Consider the following 18,393-nt stretch of genomic DNA (forward strand, 5'->3'; position numbering starts at 1 on the left):
AAGAGTATTACAGTATATTTGTGACAATCTATTATAAATGATATTCCAAGAACTATTTCATACTTTATGCATATTCATTTGTGATTTTTATATACATGTTTATTATCTTTCCACAGTATTGTAACAGGACAGAAAAAAAATGGTCGAACCAAGATTTGAGCCCAGAACCTCTAGATGGATACCTAAGCAAGTTATCTGGTCGCTGATGATCAACTAAGTTCAGATCCCTTCAAATAATTTATTTCCCTGAGAATTTGCTCCTGGAGAAAACATGAGTACACCAAAAGATCAGTCATTATCTTATGAAACACTTGTTGTAAACTACTTTATTTTCACTTGAACTTCATTTCCTAAACTATGCCCTTGTTTTATTTATAATGATTCACAACTGAGATGGTGTTATTTCATGTTTATAGTAATTATGTTTGCAAATTATATTTGTTAAAGTTTAAATTTGCAAATGAACTTCCTCACCAATTGAGGTGAAAATTATTCTCTTGCAATAAATATATTTGAGTTACAGTGCTGGAACATTAAAACTCTGGTTGTATGCCAACCAAGCCATCTTAGCCATCAACCCTGAGTCCAGATCCAAAGAGTACTGTATGTAACAGAAAATCTTACTTTTTGCTCAAAACAACAGGTTTCTTGACATTCGGAGTCAGGTACTTCAGAGATAATGACAAGAACGAGCAGTTAAGTTTTGTACTGGTCTCCATGACGATCGCATCCAAAAGCCCCTCAGTGACACTGATGTCGGACACATCATATGTGTACAGTCCCAGGGCTAGACTTCCGGTGTGCTGTAAGGTCTGGGGAACAATTCAGCTTCATTAGGATGCAGTAAAGTATCATTAATCCAAACTACCTTTGAGCAAAGTTAAAGAGTCTTGGTAACAAAATGGCTGCATTTTGTTGAACTTGACTGTACTTAACAAATAAACCATACCTAATAACATGAACATATAACAACTTTGTACATTATTGCTTGAAAATTCAGTTTTATTCACTATTTAAAGTGTATTTTGATAATCTTGGTGAAAAAAACACCATATTTGTTAAGTTCCTGAAACAAATCTGCCATGCCCACGAAGACATTCCATATCTGATTTTGTTTCTGTATCTCTTTGCAATCCACAAAGTGGAATAATTTGCATATTTATGCATCATTTCTTTTAAAATGATGAAAAAATAATATGCTTTGTCTTTCTTTGGACAAAGTAAACTGCTATCTGACCTATGTACAGCTGTGCCAAGAGATGTGATGATCTTACCTCCGAGAAGGTGTGAGTGGAAGTATGATTAAACCGGAGAAATCCGTTCTGATCTAAGCCGTGATTGAGAGGAACACCCCCCAGCTTTGTCCCGGTACAGGTGTTAAACAGTATGATGTAGTAGTGACTGAAGTCTCCTTGTGTGTCTCCTGTAATATTCAGAGGAGATTAATATTCATGTCGTATGAAGTAGACACTTCCAATTTTGTAAGTCTGTTTTTTTCCCTCCCAATAATCATGGTATCATTGGAAATATAGTTTTCCTTAAAATCAAATATCTGATTCATATTTTGTACTGATGATGCATTAAACTTACTGATGAACTTTAGGGTCAGAAACAACATATCTTCTTTATTGAACTGTTATCTCACCTTTGAACTTTGCATATTATCTTATCCTTGAACATTATGTATTATCTGAACCTTGAACTCAAAGAACTTTCTTAACATTGAACATTATCTATTAACTTACTCTTGGGCACTATGTATTATCTTACCATTGAACATTATTATTATTATCTTACCTATGTATTGTCTTAACCTTGCACTCTATGTACTATATTACCACTGAACATTATGTATTATCTTACCCTTAAACACTATTTATAATCTTACCCTTGAACACTATATATTATCTTAACCTTGAACACTGAATATCCTATGCTTTAACATTATGTATTATCTTATCCTTGAACACTATTTATAATCTTATCTTTGAACACTATATATTATCTTTACCCTGAACACTGAATATCCTATGCTTGAACACTATGTATTATCTTATCCTTGAACACTATTTATAATCTTATCTTTGAACACTATATATTATCTTTACCCTGAACACTGAATATCCTATGCTTGAACACTATGTATTATCTTAACCTTGAAAACTGAATATCCTATGCTTGAACATTATGTATTGTCTTAACCTTGCACTCTATGTATTATATTACCACTGAACATTATGTATTATCTTACCCTTAAACACTATTTATAATCTTACCCTTGAACACTATATATTATCTTAACCTTGAACACTGAATATCCTATGCTTTAACATTATGTATTATCTTATCCTTGAACACTATTTATAATCTTATCTTTGAACACTATATATTATCTTTACCCTGAACACTGAATATCCTATGCTTGAACACTATGTATTATCTTATCCTTGAACACTATTTATAATCTTATCTTTGAACACTATGTATTGTCTTTACCTTGAACACTGAATATCCTATGCTTGAACACTATGTATTATCTTAACCTTGAAAACTGAATATCCTATGCTTGAACATTATGTATTGTCTTAGCCTTGCACTTTATGTACTATATTACCACTGAACATTATGTATTATCTTACCCTTAAACACTATTTATAATCTTACCCTTGAACACTATATATTATCTTAACCTTGAACACTGAATATCCTATGCTTTAACATTATGTATTATCTTATCCTTGAACACTATTTATAATCTTATCTTTGAACACTATATATTATCTTTACCTTGAACACTGAATATCCTATGCTTGAACACTATGTATTATCTTATCCTTAAACGCTATTTATAATCTTATCTTTGAACACTATGTATTGTCTTTACCTTGAACACTGATATCCTATGCTTGAACACTATGTATTATCTTAACCTTGAAAACTGAATATCCTATGCTTGAACATTATGTATTATCTTATCCTTGAACACTATTTATAATCTTATCTTTGAACAATATGTATTGTCTTCTCTTGAACATTATGTATTATCTTACCCTGGAACATTATGTATTATCTTAACATTGAACACTGAATATCCTATGCTTGAACATTATGTATTATCTTATCCTTGAACACTATTTATGATCTTATCTTTGAACACTTTGTATTGTCTTTACCTTGAACACTGAATATCCTATGCTTGAACACTATGTATTATCTTAACCTTGAACACTGAATATCCTATGCTTGAACATTATGTATTATCTTATCCTTGAACACTATTTATAATCTTATCTTTGAACAATATGTATTGTCTTACCCTTGAACATTATGTATGATCTTACCCTTGAACATTATGTATTATTTTAACCTTGAACACTGAATATCCTATGCTTGAACATTATGTATCATCTTACCCTTGAACACTATATATTATCTTAACCTTGAACAATGAATATCCTATGCTTGAACATTATGTATTATCTTACCCTTGAACACTATTTATAATCTTATCTTTGAACACTTTGTATTATCTTATCCTTGAACAATATTTATAATCTTATCTTTGAACAATATGTATTGTCTTACCCTTGAACATTATGTATTATCTTACCCTTGAACATTATGTATTATCTTAACCTTGAACACTGAATATCCTATGCTTGAACATTATGTATTATCTTACCCTTGAACACTATATATTATCTTAACCTTGAACAATGAATATCCTATGCTTGAACATTATGTATTATCTTATCCTTGAACACTATTTATAATCTTATCTTTGAACACTTTGTATTATTTTACCCTTGAACACTATGTTTTATCGTTCCCTTGAACCTGAACCCTATATATTATTCTACCCTGAAACACATTGTATTATCTTACCATTTATCATGACTGATTACCTTACTATTGAACATCATTTATTTTCTTACCCTAAAATTCTATGTGTTTTCTTAACCTTGAACTCGAAGGACTATCTTGACATTGAACATTATTTATTAACTTACTTTTGGGCACTATGTATGATCTTATCATTGAACATTATTATGTATTATCTTACCACTGAACATTATGTTTTATCTTACCACTGAACATTATGTATTATCTTACCACTGAACATTATGCACTATCTTACCACTGAACATTATGTATTATCTTACCCTTGAACTCTATGCACTGTCTTACCACTGAACATTATATATTATCTTACCCTTGAACTCTATGTACTATCTTACCACTGAACATTATGTATTATCTTATCACTGAACATTATGTATTATCTTACCCTTGAACTCTATGCACTATCTTACCATTGAACATTATGTATGATCTTACCCTTGACCTCTATGTACTATCTTACCACTGAACATTATGTATGATCTTACCCTTGACCTCTATGTACTATCTTACCACTGAACATTATATATTATCTTACCCTTGAACTCTATGCACTATCTTACCACTGAACATTATATATTATCTTACCCTTGAACTATATGTACTATCTTACCACTGAACATTATGTATTATCTTACCACTAAACATTATGTATTATCTTACCCTTGAACTCTATGTACTATCTTACCACTGAACATTATGTACCCACTTACCCTTGACCTCTATGTACTATCTTACCGCTGAACATTATGTATCATCTTACCCTTGCACTCTATGTACTATCTTACCACTGAACATTATGTATTATCTTACCCTTGAACTCTATGTACTCCTCACTGTTTTTGGCTGAGTATGTAACTTCGTTGATGTAGACATGATTTGGCTTCACGGTATGGTGGGTGGTTGGCGTAGTGACAGGGGGCGCTGTCGATGGTATTGGAGGACAGTGATTAGGACCACCGGGGGTAGGGCCAGTCAATTTGTAGCCAGACCTACCACATGAAGACAGGGACTGATTCCCAGACTGAAAAGAACACCACAACAGTGAAACATTTAATTACATGAACAAGAGACCCAGAGGGCCTGCATCGCTCACCTGGATAAATAAGAAATCATGTGAAAATTTTATTACCTAATATAATACTACAATTATTACAATATATTGACTCTGTATCTCAGCAATGTTTCAAAGGTTTACCTCAAAAAAGTCTAAAAGTACCTTGTGAACAGTTTTAATAAATTAACCCATCAATTTTTTATTTCCAAATGCTTGAATATTTTTTTTCAAATAATTCCAATGTAAATAATAAATCCTAATGCAAAATCAAATAACTTCTTCAACCAACCAAACAAACTACAGAACTGTTTCCTTGAACAATACCATCAGGAACAACAAGACCTAGCTCAAGGTCGACAAACGTTACCAAGGGAGACAATTCTTTCTTAAGAGCCCCCCCAGTTGTTCTTTTAATTAACTACTGCTACCAACCAAGAAGAGAGGTCCTCCCTCATAGAGAGAAACCCTGGGGTAGTCCTGTGGCTTGGGTAACACAATCTGGGCTAGGGTCGTGTCCAGACGTTCCGAGGAGATGTTGAAAGCTACTCCATCTTTGATATACTGGTAAGTATCATCCGCAACAAACTTCTTGTTGAAATGTCGTAGATCAGTAGGCACCTGTAGATCAGTGGGAAAAAATATTACTATAAAACCAGAAACAAATGTTCAGTCCCTACACACAAGTGATCGTTACAGATATTGATGTGCACCTTTTTCATGCACTTGTTTTTTAAGGTATTATAGTATAATCAGAAAGATAAGAGAGGCTAAATGTGCCATATTGCTTCCTCTTATTCAATGCTGTTTAAAAATAAAATCTGTCATCTGTGACCTTCAAATTTCTTTTAAAAAAGGTGGAAAGCCCTAATTTATGGTTATAGTTTTTTTTAAAAGTTTTAACAGATTTGACCCCATTTAAAATGGGTCCAGGTCATTTATTTGAATCAACTAGATAGTTCTTTATCCTAAGCATTTTCCTGGCCAAATCTCATTATTCAGTTATCTTCCTATGCTAACACAATCTGTATAATAAAAATATAAGTAATCACTCCTGTATGATATAAACAGAGAACTTTGTGTTTGTTCAAAACAAGGCTTTGCCTAAATCTGTACATTCATAGAATTTAGATTTCTTTATCTATATGACAAAGGGTGAAGATTCCTTTTTTGGCATATCATTTTGTGAAATATCCCTTAAGGTCATAGGAGTGTATTGCTAAACGGAAATAGGAAGTACATTCCTAGTTGAAAATCCAATGTAGGGAGACAGTATCACAATTTCCACATAATCTAATGTTTAATATTAAAGTGATGAATATTGTATGCTTATTATTGACAGAACAGTGTGTTCTTTCAATATTAAAGTATTGCAAAGCAATCCAGGCATGAATTCAGTTGTTTTTTAATCAATGAGTCACATGTGTCCATTTTTCTGTTCTTCAGAAACCGGCTACCTATTTCACTAGTACTGTGAAGTTTTTCAAGAACGATAACTCTTGCATGCAATTACTATGTGTACATGGTTTTATTATAAAATGTCAATCTTTAATTGTTTATAGATAATTCATTTTACACAATTTCAGCATTTATGAAATTGATATACATTAATGCAATATTAATCTATGTTAGTATCATTTTTATTGACATTATTTTGCACACAATTGTGTGTTTCAATTTATTTTTCAAAATTCACTCCTTTTTACATAAATTTCCTTTTAAAATCCTTCAAATTCTGACAACCTATATTTTTTTTGTGGCAGAAAATTTTCTTTACTTCAAAGCAATATAACTACAAAATTTGAATAAATTCTACTGAGAAATGGTGACACAATCCTATTACCTTAAGTATCCCCTTACCACTACTAAAGACTGCAGGTATATTAAGTATTGGAAACTGTTTTTTTTCTGGCATGTCTATAGCTTTGATAAATCATTTCTAAAAAGAAAAACATACCTTGTGACACTCTTATGAGAAAAAATAAAGATGATGAAATAAATAATACTGTGTATATGATCAACAACAGTGTTCGGAGTGTAAAAACAAATCAGTTGGGCTAGAAGGGCTTCGAACCCTGGACTTCAGATTGCAATACAAGCGAATAATCTCTCTACCCGATTGAGCTAGTTAGTTAGTCAACTGAAGTATCCTAGCCCAACAGTGCTACAGTTATATCGTAATGGAATTTAAGGGGAGGTTACTGTATATAGGGAAAAAACCTGTGCAGTGGGATAGGGGTCATTAAAATGCAGAATAACATTTGTATCTATCATTGGAGCAAGAGTTATGCCAGCTCTACTTCAGCTTAAACTTACATCATCAAAAATGTTGATATCCCTATCCAGCAGTCAATGATATATCCTTGTTATTCTAAATGACTTTATGAATCATTCACCCCTGAAATTTCATAATGAACAATTCCAACCTTTGAATTAGAAGAGTTCAAATGTGTCTTCAGGGGTAAATGATTTATTCTCAATAAATTTGGTTAAATTCTTTACAGGTATAACGTGGTTATCCTAGAAATTACCTGATAAAGCACCACAACAATGGTTCCTTCTACAAAAGCTTTCCCACAATCCAAAGTCTGGGATCCGTTAGACATTCCACTCAGAAGGTAGTACCCACTCTCATTGATCCTTTCATTCCACAGGTCAAAGGTCACATTTTGTATGGAATGGCCTGCAGTGGTGGCCTTACTGTAGATAGCAAGGAAGAACGAGTTCAAGGCCTGCGACGCATTGTTGGAAAACTGTATCTCTATGAAACATGTATGCTGCTTTCCAAGATGGCCGATTTCATTGATAATTGGATAATCATCTCTCAAGTCACAGGCGTTCTGTTTTCCTTCATGAACAAATATATATCAAAAGAATTTATTGCACACCTACCACATATCATAAATTATACTTGGGAAAATAGGCGTAAAACTTTTATTATCTGGGGTAGGAGGAGACATAGTATAAAACCATTACCGTGGTAAGGAGTCATGACGTACATGTAATTAGAGGTTATCATATGACCGATTCTATATCCTTCTCCGTTTCAGCATGAGACTCTCATATCAGTCTGACGGCCCGGAGGCCCCTTGGGCTGATATGGGTTAAGGGCTGACAAGGAGAAGGATATGGAAATTATTATATGATAACTTTTTTTTCAAATACTGCTCTCTAACATCAAAAGCATACTGTATAGCGGTCATATTACTCAGGGGTTTTGATTTCGCTATATTTGCGCTTTGACTAGTATCCAGCAAAATTAACGAAAATGTTAACCACTTTTAGGGATCTTATCACAACACCGCGAAATATTGACCCCCCCGTTTCAGATGTGATTTTTCCGAAAAATATGGCGCGTGGCAAGGGGAACATCGTGCATGCTGGCGGATATAGGTTGGTCCAGGATATGGCCTATGCATAGCTATCAGTATCACACATGCAAAACAGCCCACAGCACGGACAAGTTTATGATAAAACATGTGCTTAGGCTGGCATACTATAAAACATGGTCCGGTCTGGTTTCACTGGTCTGGTCACAACTCAACTGGTCTCAAATTTTGGTCTGGTCTAGTCCAAAATTTAAGACCAGAGCATTGAGCCCTATAACCAAACAAGACCAATCTGATCAGACTAGAAAAGACCAAACCAGATGGGACCCTATTTTATAGTAGGCCTCTAAGTCCAGAGGAAATTCATCTGACATAGGAGACAAATAGTTTATGGGAAACAAGGAACAGTCTTCGATTCACAGTCTCTTTGTGACTCCGAAACAGGCTAATCTTGACTTCTAGATCTTTCGTTTTACCTACCTGGAGTAGGATGAGACAGAGTAAAGGCTCGCTGATTTTTCGGTTCATCGCTATAACATCTGCTGACCGATTCGTAAGGATACTGGCTGTCTTTGACCACAGCCTTAAATCCAGGACTCCAGTCTCGAATGACCGATGGCATGACAGAGGTGCCCGAACTATACACAACATAATCCACCAGACCATCACGAGATGGTGTACTGTCACTTGTGAAAGAAGAACTGTCATTCTTGTATAAGGTAACCATGGTGATTTGACCACTTGGACCTGTCAGAGATTTGTTGGTCAGTACCAAGTCTGGTCCGAAGGAAGCATTGAATGTGGCCATCACAAATGCTCCATTTGAATGCCGAAGACTGTAACAACAAGAAGGTAGTGTTTATTAATAACATCTACATTATAGATACGTAGATTTTATTCTGACAAGTCAGCTCTGAAAAAAATGGCATATTGAAAAAGGTCCAACATTTAAAGATTTTTTCTTTAAAACAGTAATTAGGCGCTTGGTTTTGCCAGTGTTCATCTAATTTATATTCAAATTGTTTAACTTGCTTTAAGTTAGCATGCATAGTCATAGACAATATGAAAGGCAAATTCAATGAATGCCAACCAAAAACAGTTCATTGCTTAAGGTCTTCCCACCCTTTGTAGTACACATGTTTTTCTGGTCGTAATTTTGTGTCGTCATTTCCGTATTGGGTATCAGGCATTTCAATACTGTAGTTCAAATTATAGTAACACCGGGTAAACAATAGAACACGTATGTGACGATGATATGTCAACACATGATATCGAGACTTCACTTGGAAATGTGTAATTACACGTACTTCAGAAATTAAGTAAAAAGGAAGACACTGACATGAGACCAGACAACTCCAAGAAGGTCATATGGGAAAGATCACCATTTTTAAATCTTTTATTTCATCTTATTTCAATTACTGCCCCCTAGCCTGGCATTTTTGAAGCCTCAGAAACACTCGTAAGATGGGAAAGATACAGGAAAGAGCTCTGCGTTTTATTGAAAACGATTTTACCTGATCACCTGTGATAGATATTTTACGCAGAAACAACCTCACATTTGTACACGTTGTTAGAATGAAGACTATGGCTACAGAAGTCTTTAAAATTCTAAATGGGTTAGCTCAAGATTTTTTTAAATGATTTGATTGTTAAAAATAATGTTGAATATAATTTCAGGCAAGAGAACACCATTCAGGTACCTGGAGTTAACACAACAAGGTATGGAAAAAAGTCTTTTCGCTTTGAGGCTGCCCAAGTGTGGAACAGTTTGCCGAATGAACTGAGGAAAGTAGAAAATGTCCAGAGCTTTCGCAGACAGCTGCACACTTGGGACGGCCAGTTGTGTTCCTGCGCCATATGTAACTAGTCTTGTTTGTTTGTTCCAACCCTTTTTATCATTTCTATATTTAGTTTTTACCATGTCTTGTGATACCATGTCTTGTGATACCATGCTTCTATGCTTTTATTTCCTTTCCTTTTTTTTTATTAGTGCTCTTATTTACGCATTGTATGACTTACTCTATGCTTGTCAAATCATCTTTTAAGTTATGCTATATATATTAGCATATATTCAGTCAATTTTTAACTCATGCCATATTGGCATTTATGTATATACTGAACCATGGTTTCTTAGTTTGTGAGCATGTGGCATGAATCCTTTGTGCAGCATCAATTTTAATATAGATTTTTATATATACTTTGTTCTGTACGTGCCAAGTATTTTTTAATTACTGCATGCTGTGATTTAATACTTTTTTCTTGTCTGTGTGTGTATAAACCTTGCTATATGCCTGTTTGTTTTCAGCATGTTGTCAGCTTATATATCCTGTTTATATACCTTTGTTTGTCGAAATAATAGCTCTACAGAGCTAATGTTCCCATTACTGAACATGTACGACTCTAAATAAAAATTCTTGTATCTTGTATATGGAATGCGGACTGATGTGTTTTGTGTACAGACCTTAAATGTACATTTCACGTGTTTACACCAGCTCGAGGTCGTTAGATTTTTGCTGTTGAGTAAGATACACTCTGTCGTGTAAATCCTTCCCTACAAATGCAGTACACTAACCCTGTTTAAATAGTGTTTTTAAAATATCAAAATCTCTAAGAAAATGCATGTGAGAATTGGCACACCATGCGATAGCTTCTGGCTACATATGTACATAACATGTTAATATACCGGTCATGTGCTAGCTCACTGTGGAATGATGTCCCAAGTGTATACATGATTTAGAGTAATTTTGTTCCATAAATTTTTTTATTTTTTTTTATTCATTTCCATCAATTTTGATACAGGTAAAGAGAGATAATTGTTATTGTGTCAATTTCATACCTCTGCAAAAAGTTCTGATTTTTATCAAGGAAGACAACTCTCACCATGATCAAAGTGGTTGTAAAATGTAAAGTCAATTAATTATACAGCCATTTTGTTCATCTTTTCACTCTTTTTGTATGAAACTTTGTGTCCTGTTTGCCTTTAGCTTATAGATAATACCAAAAAAACCCAGTCTATCGGAATGCTTTAATTGTCATAAAATCATCTCTACATAGTGACATCCATTTTGTGGAAGTTTCAACGGATTCTGCTGGTTAATTGTGAAAGGGTGGAGCCTCCTTAAATATTCACAAACTGATATGAAAATGAGAATGTACTTGAGATTTGTAATGAAAGCAGTTCAATACTTATATTTACCCTTTCGGAATCTGTTCATTTCATAAAAAAAACCAATTGTAACATTTATTATTATTCAGCATTTAGTTCAAATAATGTATGTATCATGTATGCTTGTTCATTGAATAGAACAGCCATCGCCCAGGGAGGGTCAGTGGTATCTAACGTAACAATTATAATGTCAACAATCCGTCCATGGCATTCATAGCCTATGAATGCCAACTGAATTTGGTAGGTTTATATTGTGGCAATGCTATGCGATGGTAAAAATTAAACAAATGATAAAACAAGGAAAATTTCCATGACAAACCTCACCTGTAACGATCAAGGGAGACAATCAAGACAGCTTTCATATCCTCACCGGCAAACAGGACAATAGTATAGCCCTGCAGGGACAGATTTCTGTCTCCATACAGCTCTATGAACTCTGGGAGGTCACCAGGGTCATGACCTTGTGGTAGGTCATAGTACACTTCCATAATTGTCACCTTCCCTGGAAACAAAATTCATTTGAATTTCATTGATATATCACTCTCATTATGAATATTAATTAATTAGGGATTTCCATTTCGGATGGAAATCCCTTTATTGTTTCGTTATGTTTTTTCTTATTCTTATTCTTATTATTCTTATTATTTCCATAGATCTTGTTAACAGTTAATCTCATGAACGAAAACAGATATAACGTTAATATTTCAGTATGCAATAGATGGTTGTACTGCATTAACGCTCAACGGTTCCTGTAGATCATGGTCGGGCTAACTTGTTCCCATGACATGTTATCAGAGAATATGTCAAGTTCAAAGCCTCGCTATGGGGTCCAAAATGGGTCAAATATGAAAATCTCAAAAATAGTAAAAAAAATATCACATCCTAAAGAGCACGGTCTAATTAGGTTACATGAAAAGTTTCAAGGTCACAACATCAAAAATGACGAAGATAATTATGCCACTTTGAAAAATGTTTGTTTTCCCGCCAAAATTCAAAATGTTCTAAATATTGCACTATATTTGGCACATCTATAGCATGTATGTTTGGTTACATACAGAGTTCAGCCCGTTGACCGTGACCTCTATTCAAGGTCACAGGGGTTAAATGATAAAAAAAATGAAAATTTCAAAATTCTTTAAAACTTTTTGTTTTACACCACATTTTAAAGAATGTATCATAATATAGAGATTAATAAAGTTTCAAGATCAATGCATCATGTTGCATGTCAATAAACAAGTGAAACCTACAAAATAGGTATGTCAGTGATGTGAAGCAAAGGGAAGCGAAGGGAAGCGAAGAGAAACGTTTAAAAGCGATCTTCAGTCCGAGAACATATCTGATCATTTTCTTGTTGGAAACCCCGTGTTTTGATCTTGATCAAATGTAGTTTACATTGTATTTGTTTATGAATAATATTCATGATTAATAGCTATAGAAATAAATTCACAGACAAACACATGCAATATCGGAGAATTATGAATTTTCACTTCTTTAAATAAAACAGGTTTTAATCAAAACTAAATTATATGATATGACAAAAAGTTATCATATAATGTAGTTAAATTAACTTGCAAACATGATAAATAATGGTAAAAAAAAATCGCCCTAATGTACCTGAGCACTATACTTGAATGCGTACAATACCCCAGAATGTACTGTATATGGTCATAACTAGGCAGGTCAACATGGTCATTACCTGTAACTGAGCCAGTTGAAGGTGTGGTTCCAGATGGTTTGCTGGAAGGAGATGATTCAGGTTTGGTTGGTTTGGTGATACCAGTGGTTGTTTTGCCAGGAGTTGGACTAGGTTTTGGCCTAGTAGTGGTTTTGTGTGTGGTATTAGTTGTGTTGCCAGGAGTTGGACTAGGCTTTGGTCTAATAGTGGTTTTGTGTGTGGTATTAGTTGTGTTGCTAGGAGTTGGACTAGGTTTTGGTCTAATAGTGGTTGTGTGTGTGGTATTAGTTGTGTTGCCAGGGGTTGGACTAGGTTTTGGCCTAATAGCGGTTTTGTGTGTGGTATTAGTTGTGTTGCCAGGGGTTGGACTAGGTTTTGGACTAAGAGTGGTTTTGTGTGTGGTATTAGTTGTGTTGCCAGGGGTTGGACTAGGTTTTGGTCTAATAGTGGTTTTGTGTGTGGTATTAGTTGTGTTGCCAGGGGTTGGACTAGGTTTTGGACTAATAGTGGTTTTGTGTGTGGTATTAGTTGTGTTGCCAGGAGTTGGACTAGGTTTTGGTCTAATAGTGGTTTTGTGTGTGGTATTAGTTGTTTTTCCAGGAGTTAAACTAGGTTTTGGTCTAATAGTGGTTTTGTGTGTGGTATTAGTTGTGTTGCTAGGAGTTGGACTAGGTTTTGGTCTAATAGTGGTTTTGTGTGTGGTATTAGTTGTTTTGCCAGGAGTTGGACTAGGTTTTGGTCTAATAGTGGTTTTGTGTGTGGTATTAGCTGTGTTGCCAGGAGTTGGACTAGTTTTTGGTCTAATAGTGGTTTTGTGTGTGGTATTCGTTGTATTTCCAGGAGTTGGACTAGGTTTTGGTCTAATAGTGGTTTTGTTTGTGGTATTAGGTGTTTTTCCAGGAGTTAAACTAGGTTTTGGTCTAATAGTGGTTTTGTGTGTGGTATTAGTTGTTTTGCCAGGAGTTGGACTAGGTTTTGAACTAGAGGTGGTTTTGTGTGTGGTATTAGTTGTTTTGCCAGGAGTTACACTAGGTTTTTGACTAGAAGTGGTTTTGTGTATGGCAGGAGTTGTTTTGCCAGGAGTTGGACTAGAAGTGGTTTTGTGTGTGGCAGGAGTTGTTTTGCCAGGAGTTGGACTAGAAGTGGTTTTGTGTTTGGTAGGAGTTGTTTTGCCAGGACTCCCCATGGATGTTTGTCCGCTTGCTGTTATAAGATGGATCAATACACACACCTAAAATACAAAGCAGGGAGTGAATTTACAAGAAAATTTCTATTATGGACTCGCTTTATTAAATTGGCAGGGACTCGTTGTGTGGCACAGTGGATAGCAGACTCGTCCTCCATCAAGACAGACGGGGTTCAATTCCCATTTTGGACATTAAAGGTCTGGGGTCATCTGCCTGAGCATGTCTCTGGGAACTTCAGTTTCCTTCCACATTGAGACCCCCTGCATGCTCCCATGAGAGCCAGAAAGAGTGATTGATAAAACTTATTTTTTTTAGTTATTTTCATTTTTTCAACAATTCATTACAAATATTACAGTAATATTTCAATCACTCATTCTCTGTAGCAGCTTACTGCACATTGGACTTTTTTTGTCTCACATGACTATGGCTTTGATAAATAATTTCTGAAAAGCAACCATACCTTGCGAAACTTTTATGAAAAATATAAAGATGAAATAAACATGAAATATAATCATCAACCGTGTTCTGAGTGTAAAATTTCAGCGGAGCTAGACCAGGGTTCGAACCCTGGACTCTAGATTGTTATACTATCACTCTAACCAAATGAGCTACCTGGTCAACAGAAGTGCATGCCCTGTCCCAAATATACGTCAGATATGTTCAAAACGAAATTAAGGGGAGGTTACTGTATATACGGGAAAGAATAAACCAGTGGGACAGGGACCCTTAAGATAGTTGTATGGTGCATTAGATATACCAGGGTATCTTTAATTTCTCAGGGAATCTCTTCTCATGCCATATATTCATTGATTTAGCCCAAGAATAAGCAAAACACCCATTACAAACTTCTTGAATGAACATTTCAATCGTGCTATGTTTTCTTTCATTTTTTTTTTTCATTCTGTGCCGAATTCATCACAGACTCCTTTAAACAACTGTAAGAAATACTTACCAGAAGAATCACGAGGAACTGCCGGAGGTGTCCCATAATGTAGGCTGTTACTGTTGGAGACTTATAATCTGCCACAAAAGCAACAGTGACAGATACTTCATGTTTATAGTTTAGGAAATATGTGACATGCATCAGAAGTTTAAAGAATCATATACTGTATAACACTAAATGTTCGTTGTGTATAAACATTCATGGTTTTAGTGGTTGCTATTGAACCACAAAATTAAATACAACGAATTTGAATGATATACGTGTCTACTATATGCTAATATAGGATATCCATGAAAGTGTGTACCACAAAACGATGTAAATGGCTTCAAACCACGAAGGAAAGCAGGGGCGGGTCCAGGTGAGGGCATAATGGGTGTACGCCCCCCTTTTCCAAAAAATAAATAAATAAATAAAATATCGTAATCTGCTAATATTGTATTGAATATGGCAATTTATCATATTCATTAATTAAACACATTAACACCCTGACACTTTAACTATAAAATATACATGCTCCAAGTCAGGAACCGTTACATTTATGCATTTCACAATTATTTTATGTTTTTTAGCAAAAAAAAAGGTCCAATTTTTTCCAGATTTGATTCTACACCCCACCCCCTCTTTCAAATATCCTAGAAACGCCCCTGGAAAGTACCCACAAACATTTCGTGTTAAACAGTAACTAAAGAGGAAAATATGAAATTTGTAGATAACAATACATTTGGCACGGGTATAGTCCTTCAACAGATGACCTACATGACATGGATGCAAACGTTTTGGTTTTAATATCAGTAAAAATGAGCTTCAATGTAGATGCTGAGTTCTTGAACTGTCCATAGAGGGTTAACTTCTGTTCAGACTTGTTTTGTCAAACTGGAAAAGATGAGCTATGAATTCCATGCATGATTAAATGATTTTCCATACTGTAATGCAAGGCAGTAAATAAAATGCTAAGATGTACAATAGCATTTGCCAAGGGCAATAACTCCAACTGATTAAATATGACCTGGACAAGTTTTTCCATAATCAATTTCAATTTCAATTTCAAATTATCAATTTGATATAAAAAAAAAAAAATGGGTTCTACAGTTTGATCAATTCATTACAGTATATATATTTTTTATACAGGTAATATTGACTCATATTACCTTTCTGGAAATCTGGTCAGGTAATACGAGGTGATATTAACTGTATAAAACCTATATAAAAAACAATAATTTAAATCAAAGACATTGGGGTCTGCCATTCATCAATAATAATAAATGATTTTAATGTGTTTTTAAGGAATTATCTTGCAGTTATTTAGTTATTTAGTTTAAGTACAATGTAATAATATTCAATGATACAGACTCAAATATTTGAGTATTGTACTCACTTGTGTATAATGTGCAGGTACTTTTTTACTTTTTATCTCAAACCTTATTTATACAATTACATGGAGCTGATTGACCAAAATTAAAACGTGATGTATGCTACAAATATGTTTTTTCCTTAAAACAAACAGTTGTTCAGCTTTCTCATTAAAACATCTTTCTTTCGTTATCCCAATGTCACTTTGCATGAACAAAACATGGCCCCCATATATCCCTCAAGTCACAAAGCCCTGACACGCCCAATGCCAAGATGGTTGGTTTGGTTTCATAAAACATGTTTTGTATCAGTTATGAGTTAAAAGGAATACATATGCATAAATCCAATCTTGTGATATGACATCATTCAAGTCAACCCATGACTGCATGTACATGTACCAGGCAAAACCTTAGAATTGTATTAGACTGTATTGTATCAAAATAACGACATAACTGCTTGGTTTCACTTTCCGAAAAACCACTTGAATTACGCACACAAAACAGAAGATACACATTTTGAATTTATATTAATTCAACACTACAGTATACGGGGAATATTAAACATCAATTTCTACTTACCTTTCGTTTATATATATTCCCTGTAATATCGCGCTTGATGTTGGTAGACAATGGAATTATGACGTTATAATCCAAAATATTTCCAGGCAAAAATACCTGTCTATTGGCCAGTCAGACTCATGTGTCCATGTTTTCCTCCATCGCTGTGATAAGAAACTATGTACGGTGCTTGACACATAAGTCACCATTGATAATTGTTTTACCTATTGTGAACAAAGTCCTGATCACATTCTGGCAAAAGCATTGTCATCTTACAGCATGATTTGACCTGAATTTCCCCTTCATCTAAGACGTTTACCTTATGACAAATTAAAACATCATAATTATTGAAATCCCAATTATATTTCTGATATTTATAAGATTTAGAAAATATTTCAATGCGATATCTGAATTGTGTGGATGAACAATGGAAATATTGAGCTTAATTTGGATGCTCAATAACAATCAGAAAACGATTAGATAACGGAATGACGGAGATCAGGCAGACGTATGTGCTTACCTGATAACAACAGAGATATGCAGGTATACCCTGTACATTGGTGTAACATTGTGTCGACCTTTTGCTGCATGTATACATGTATACATAATAACACAAGTTTACATGCGATAATGAACTAATTACACTCCGATATAAACCTAAGCTGGACCATACTTATGCTATTTTAAACTGTAGTATTTTATGTACAACACACCAGTGTCTGATTTCACCAGTAATCTTACAAAAGATATGAGACATACTTAAGCACAGGCAGCACAAAATTATTCAATCATCTGCTTCCAGTTGAAATGACCTATCACAACAAATACAAACTTTAAGGTGCTTTTTGTTGTTGTTAAGGATCCTCGTGCCATTGGAGGCAAAAACACTAGAGAGTTCCAGTTATTTTTACATACAGACAGTAGCCTCCCCTTAATTTAGATTTGGGTAACTGGGCCATGGTACTTACACTGTTGGCCAGCAAGCTTAATTAGTTCATTAGAGTGAGAGTATAATGAAAAGAGGTCCTTGGTTTGAATCCCAGTCTACTCTCAGAACACTGTTGTTCATTTATAAAAAAAAAATCATTATTGTTTATTTCATCTTTATTTTTTTTTCATAAATTTCAATTTTCTACAAGTATGGTTTTCTTTTCAGAAATGATTGATCAAAACTATAGTCATGTCAGAAAAATATGTTCCAATACACAATAACATGTTCTGGCAGTAGTATA

At 34.4% G+C, this 18,393-nt stretch overlaps 1 protein-coding gene across 1 annotated transcript; it reads right to left on the bottom strand.

Moving 5' to 3' along the window:
• Positions 1 to 620: 620 nt before the first annotated feature.
• LOC110466133 lies at positions 621 to 17,939 on the bottom strand. The gene is made up of 11 exons (XM_021522462.1): positions 17,921 to 17,939; positions 17,183 to 17,480; positions 15,264 to 15,331; positions 13,146 to 14,355; positions 11,774 to 11,951; positions 8,764 to 9,119; positions 7,486 to 7,802; positions 5,390 to 5,575; positions 4,714 to 4,924; positions 1,275 to 1,423; positions 621 to 812 (listed from the first exon to the last, which is right to left on the bottom strand). Exons 3-11 carry the CDS (start codon positions 15,297 to 15,299, stop codon positions 621 to 623), a joined length of 2,835 nt encoding a protein of 944 aa, XP_021378137.1. The 5' UTR covers positions 15,300 to 15,331; positions 17,183 to 17,480; positions 17,921 to 17,939.
• Positions 17,940 to 18,393: the final 454 nt, after the last annotated feature.

Source organism: Mizuhopecten yessoensis, unplaced genomic scaffold (assembly GCF_002113885.1).
Source record: "Mizuhopecten yessoensis strain PY_sf001 unplaced genomic scaffold, ASM211388v2 scaffold11119, whole genome shotgun sequence".
In the NCBI taxonomy this organism is placed as follows: Eukaryota; Metazoa; Mollusca; class Bivalvia; order Pectinida; family Pectinidae; genus Mizuhopecten; species Mizuhopecten yessoensis.